The sequence below is a fragment of the Ochlerotatus camptorhynchus genome, unplaced genomic scaffold (assembly GCF_037179485.1).
Source record: "Ochlerotatus camptorhynchus isolate MF236.1 unplaced genomic scaffold, CSIRO-AGI_Acam_v1.1 ptg000530l, whole genome shotgun sequence".
In the NCBI taxonomy this organism is placed as follows: domain Eukaryota; kingdom Metazoa; phylum Arthropoda; class Insecta; order Diptera; family Culicidae; genus Ochlerotatus; species Ochlerotatus camptorhynchus.
This window is the reverse complement of record NW_027041014.1, coordinates 1047717-1053956: the sequence shown is the minus strand read 5'-3', so window position 1 is coordinate 1053956 and position 6240 is coordinate 1047717. Positions and strand designations below refer to the sequence as shown.

The window sequence follows — 6240 nt, the reverse complement described above, 5'->3', positions numbered from 1 at the left end:
CGCCCTACTTGCTCGTATTATCTTTCGAAAAAAAACAATACTTTTAAAGCTCTGCAGTAACGGGAACAAATCAATATTTAGTATTCTTAAAAAAATAAATAATCATGGAATTTGACCACATTCAGGCGAATTTATGATTTTTAGAATTGAAACTAAGTGTTGCATACAAAATTTGGCGCTAAATTCCAGTTCACCACAATTCCAGAAGGAAATTAACTTGTCTATCTTTGATTAAGCTTTCATTAATATGTCATTCCAAACCATATTTTTCGTAGAATTTGAATTTGAAAAAAAAACTATCATCAATATAAACCAATAATTTCCATTAGGTAATCACGTGAAACGGTAGATTTCTAATTGATAAGAAAATTTACTGATCACACAGTTCCAGGAATAAGGAAATTAATTCTTATAAGCTTTAAATATTCAATTGAATTAATTAATCGCGCAAATTAGTTTTATACATAAAATAAGTATGAAGCTACCGCATTGAACCATTTTTTTTCAAAAAATTATCTAATGTCGTTAAAATCAATATTTTTGCTGATATCTGCATACAAAATAAATCGCCGTAAACTTTTTCTACCTGCGACATCTGTTGCAAATATCAACAGTACTATTAATCTATTATAGCATTATCTTTTCAACGTGGCATCCAAGTAGCTACAGTATGCGACAAAAAAACATGCAAAAATCTATGAACAATTCTGCTTTGTTTTTTTGTGCCGTATACCGAACATGCAATTCTCACTAACCATGCACTGTCAACCAATGTTCTACTAAAATGAGTGTCTTCCTTTTTGTGAGTACGCGATTGCAAGAGAGGGGTGATTGATCGGAACTAACCTAAACCTGCTTATTTTTTTTCCCTATAAATGGTAAACATTCTATCGGTATAACTGTTTCCGTAACTTTTTCCCACTGTAGCGCGTCGGTTTCCTAACAACTACATGTCTTACACGGTAGCAAATAGTGGTATCGAAAAAGTGTGTAGTTTTAGGTGTGTGAGTGTGTGTCGGTGTATGTCTCCTTCCCTAAATACATAGTTTTTAGTTAGAGATTATAATGCGAATGCAGAATGGTTTGTGTATGTGTGTGTAGTGTGTCAGTTTTAAGTTGGATTAAATAAACTTTCTTCACTCACGGTACCTGATGTTCTACATGAACATTAATTATTAACTTTTTTTTTGATTAAAGATTATGCGTTTTTCTTTTTGTTTCAATGGATTCTTTAAGTTTACTTTCGAACAATAAGAGATTTCCTCAAATGTGTGGGTGTGTATGTGTGTTTCATCCTATCATTTGTCATCTATCAAAGTTTCTCTATGTAGTTGATTCACTTGAATGCGGGGTAGTCATTTTTGTTGTTTTTTTTTAAATATCTTAGATTAGAATAAAATGGATGTATTTTAGTAAACTTGCTTCTGCTTCTATCTCTTTTAGTTCTTAGAAATATTGATGAACTTTTTTGTTTGTATTCTTTTAATGTATGCGTTTTGTCCTAGTGATGTTTTTTTGCTGTTTTGCATCTTTTAATCTCTCACAAGTCTTCAAAGTCATAAGATGGACGCTCGTCTTCTAGTAAATAAATCATTGTTGTTTCTGTTTGTTTAATATACTGCATTTTTTTCTGATAATTCTTAGTCTGCGCGCAACCCAAATCGTTGGATCTAAGCTTGATGTTCGAAATTCATCAATATTTCGCTCGAATTGCTCTTATTATGTGAAGAGATAAACAGTATCATTTCGTTTGACAATGATATTCTCTACTTTTTCCTACGATAATATACTTTTTCAAGAACAACAAAACCAACAATCAAATAGAAAATTAAAAAGAGTTCTATCATTAGTGAAATAACTTTTCTATTTCTCTGTCTGTTTTTTTTTCTCTTAGGTCCTAAACATTAGTCTATCAAGTCAAGTATTTACACAAGAGTGCACCCACCCAAATTGCTTCGTTCAAATGCCTTCAACAACCCCGGCTCTCTATCTCCGTCTGTATTGATTGGTTTATGCTTCTCCCCTTCCTTCCTAGCTTCGACTCTACCAAGTTTTACTCTCGCCTCGTAACGGATCTAAGTCAAGGCCGCCATGCGCGATTTTTTATCCATTACACACCAATGGCCTTGGCTTGACGTTCAAGTTTCATTAAATATTTTCCGCTTTTTCTGTGGGGTCGCTACTCTCCTTTAAACTAGATTTCTCATGTTCATTTGGTTTAGCAATAAAAAATGTATCTCTTTCTCTCTGTCTATAAATATTCCTTCACTTTTGCGTAGGTTTTTTTTTTTGTTTTTTGACTACCATTATTAAAAATATCCGCTTTGAATTCTGCTTTTACATAAATTTTCACCTTCAAACTACGTTATACTCTATCTATCGATTTCAGCTTCTCCTTGAAGTAGACTAGGAAATACACAATATAGTTAGTTGCTTTTTTAAAAATGAAAAAGTTCAATAATCACAATTTGCTCTTGTTTAATTCAAGTTAATTTTTTTTTTCTTATCAACATCATCTCTTCCGATGTTAAAAAGTCAGGTATCTGATTTATTTTAGTCAATTGCCGCATTTGCTGACTCTACCCTTAATTTTTCTTTTTTCAATTATCCAACCTTATCCAACGATCTATAATCGCCGAAATCTATGCAACTTGTATGCTTTGCTACGCAACTTTTGATTGGACACAAGCTTGCACGCAAGCTTCGCATCGTTCTGCGCAAGCTCGAAATATTCCAAACATAACGAACAACGGGCAAAATCAAAACCAAGCGATGGTCAAAAATTCATGAAATACTTACATACCTAAATTTCGATAATAAACAAATCAACTTTAAATTCATTGAATCCAATTCCGTTTCGAACAGAATAATAATAATAATAATAACGAACCAAACAAATCGTCTCTCACTCGAATCGCCTGAAATGGCTCACATTTTGATTATGCTACTGCTGCTGCTGCTGCTGCTATATCTTTAGTTCACTTTGGATCGCTGGTACCCGGTGGCGGTGCCTCGGGTGCTGCTACCCCGTGATACTGCAAGCTTTGGAGGTACTCCGCCCTGCGTTGGTGGACCTGCCTCTCTTTTTCGGCTCGTTCTCTCTGTAGTCTGGGGATGGGAAAAAGAACATCATTAAGGTACAGGTCTGTAACGTCTTGCAAGTCGCTGGAAGGGAACGGAAAACTGAAATGAGGTTTAAGATGTATTCTTACCAAGTTTGTCATTTGTTCATCCCATGTACTTTTGTTTTGTTATTGTAAGCGTTAAGAAACGGAATGAACATTTATTAGTTAGATTCAGATGAGGGGCTACAGAATGGAAAAATATCACCTATGATATTTATATTATACAGAACAGAAATTTGAAACTTTGCATGTTTGCTACCAGCAGGGTTGCTTCCACTCACATGCTATAAAAAATATTTTTCGGAATTATGCAATCATTAGATGATATAATGATGTGTTTTACTTGTAAGTAACAAGAAGAGGGTTAAAAGTATGTGTTTGATTCATAAAACCTGCCAATTTCGCTTTCAGAGCGTCACAATCAGCTATCTTATGATTCGTGAGCGTTCACTCAGAGTGAGCGCTCACGAGTCGTAAAATCGCGGATTGTGACCCTCTGAAAGCAATATTGACAGATTTTATGTCTCATACACATACTTCACGACCTCTTTTTGTAGCTAGTTATCATTATACCATCTCATGATTTCATTATTCCGAAAACATTATTTTATGGCAAGTGAGTGGGAGTAACCCTGGCTACCAGAGAGATCTAGAACTATTTGTAATCAGAGTTGCTTCCACTCACTTGCTATAAAACAATGGTTTTCTAAATTATGAGATCAGTAGATGACATAATGATATGCTGTACTTGTAAGTAACAAGAAAAGGGTGTAAAGGATGTGTTTGACTCATAAAACCTGTCAATTTCGCTTTCAGAACGTCACAATCGCCGATCTTATGATTCGCGAGCGTTCACTCTGAAGCCTAAGCATTCCACTAACAACCCAATTTCATTACTTCATTATGATGGCTACCAAGCCTTTGGGATTTTCCTTATTAGAGAGTTGAATAGATTTTTCTCCTTTAGTTGACTTAAATCTTTGGTTTTAATTAGTTAGGTAGGTTCCGATTCAACACATTGTAGTTTCATTTTTATACCTGTGATCTTGACTTTTATACCTAGGGGATGAGTACTTAAGGGGGTTAGATTTTGAAAAGTTCTTTAGTGGGCATGACACTGATGAAGACTGCACATTGTAGTCGAAATACGTATCTGTCATGGATACCAAAATTTATTAAGTGGAATTAAATGGAAGACAACCTTTCTTGCTGTCTTATTTAAGCATTCCGCTAACAACCCGATTTCATTACTTCATTGAGAATTTCAAACACATTCTGAACATTATTTAATGGGCTTAGAATTCCAGGAAAACTCTAAAAATCAACCTGCGAAGATTTGCAACGCCGTATCTTGATACAGCCGTTTGATTCCAAAAAGATATAGTGGTTCTCAGAATTGTGTGCAATTTCTTATCCGTTGTGAAGTAATGAACCCATTGGTAATAGAAAACTTTGAAGAGCTGCTCAGCAAAAATCCTCAAACAAGATTCATGGGTCTCTATTATAAGTACATGACGTTGAAGATTGACCCTTCTTCGTACAATTCTAATCGTGTTTGCCTCCAAGACTTTTATAGTTTCTCTGTAAATTTTGATCTGACCATGTTGCGAGAAATCCGTGGAATACCAGATCACCCTTTTGCAAACAAGTACAATAACAATAGGAGTTTTTTTCACAGATGGGTCAACTATAAACCACAGACAAACAGACGTAACTCTTTGAAAAAGTTTTTCTTGTCATATCAGCGACATCTTTTAGGCTTCTCGCGGAAAACAAGCTTGCTCCCTAACTCGCAAACAATATTGCATGAAAGTTCTAAAGAATGTATAGAAACGTCAAAGTGATCCGATGCCAGCGCTGCGGCGAGTAGTTCGCGAAACTGATAATATTCAAATCAATTGTTAAATGCGTGAACGAAGATACACAAAGAAGAGTTACGTCTGTTTGTCTGTGTATAAACGTTTCCACTGGATTTGGAGTATTCAACGAATTTCATAGCGCCTCATGTCAACTGCAAAAACCCTGTTCCCTATACGTTGCGGAACTAGCAGCCATATTCTACGCATTAAAGCAAATTGCCTCACTACCGTCTGATAACTATTTCATTTTTACGGATAGCCTTAGCTCGTTGAAGACTTTCCTGACCGAAATCCGAGCCAAATTGAGTACCATCACTTTACTCCGGGTCCCATCTCATTTCTCTATTCCGGGTAACGAGAAAGCGTACCCATTGACTAAAGTGGGCGCTATGGAAGGCGATATTTTTGATCGACAAATCGCCTTTGCGGAATTTTTGGCAATTACCCGTCAAATGGAATGAGTGTCATCTGGGAATATGGTTACACTCTATTCTCCCTTCAAAGGGTTGGACATGAGCCGTGACTTTATACGTGTCATTTCGAGGCTCATGTCCAATCACTGCTATAAGTACAATTTAAAACTTGCCACTCGAAGCGCTGATATTTGCGCATGCGAGATATGCATTGCTGCAAGAGTGACAATTTCAACTAAATCCAAGGGGAAACGTGGCAGACCCAGCTCCTCGGGTAATGCGAAAAAAAAGTGCCAGTTGAGTTTGTGTCCATATTGCTATTCGGAAATGGCAAAAGGTAAACGACATACATGTACGAAGACTGTAGCGAAGCGCAATTTGCTCGGGATTGTCCAGAACGCTCAAGATGCTGGAGACCCTGTCGTTGCGAAGTATATGAGGGTCAAACCCACGGATGGAGATGGTCAGGTAAAGATTTCTAATCTACACGGAGTACCATCCAGCTGGAAATCCACTGTTGATGTAGAAGTTCGTTCCATTTTGTAAATTTTTATCTTTTCAAACCAGTAACGTTGGGGGATCACCTTTTTGTGGTGCGTTACTGGTGTAAGATCTACCATCGAACCCTAGTCATGACAGCTTAAAACTGGGAAAAAAGACTCGGGTTGTGACCACTGCCGTTATGCATTTCTATATTGTATATTTTAAATCAAAAAAAAAAATTATTTATGTTCATTGATTTCACATAATCCTTTTCCCTTTGCCCTTCTCCTTTTTCTTTTCCTCTTCACTTTTCAGAAAGCGAGTAATGGCGCTATATCCAAAAGTCATAAAAGGCTAGGA

At 36.2% G+C, this 6240-nt stretch overlaps 1 protein-coding gene across 1 annotated transcript in view; it reads right to left on the bottom strand.

Annotated features, from left to right (window-relative positions):
- Positions 1–503: 503 nt before the first annotated feature.
- LOC135713020 (calmodulin-binding transcription activator 1-like) overlaps positions 504–6240 on the bottom strand; it is a 74022-nt gene continuing 68285 nt past the window's right edge. The window contains exon 19 of the mRNA XM_065236098.1: positions 504–3108. Within this exon, the coding sequence (XP_065092170.1) occupies positions 2979–3108 (130 nt within the window). The 3' untranslated portion in view covers positions 504–2978. The remainder of the gene's footprint in view (positions 3109–6240) is intronic.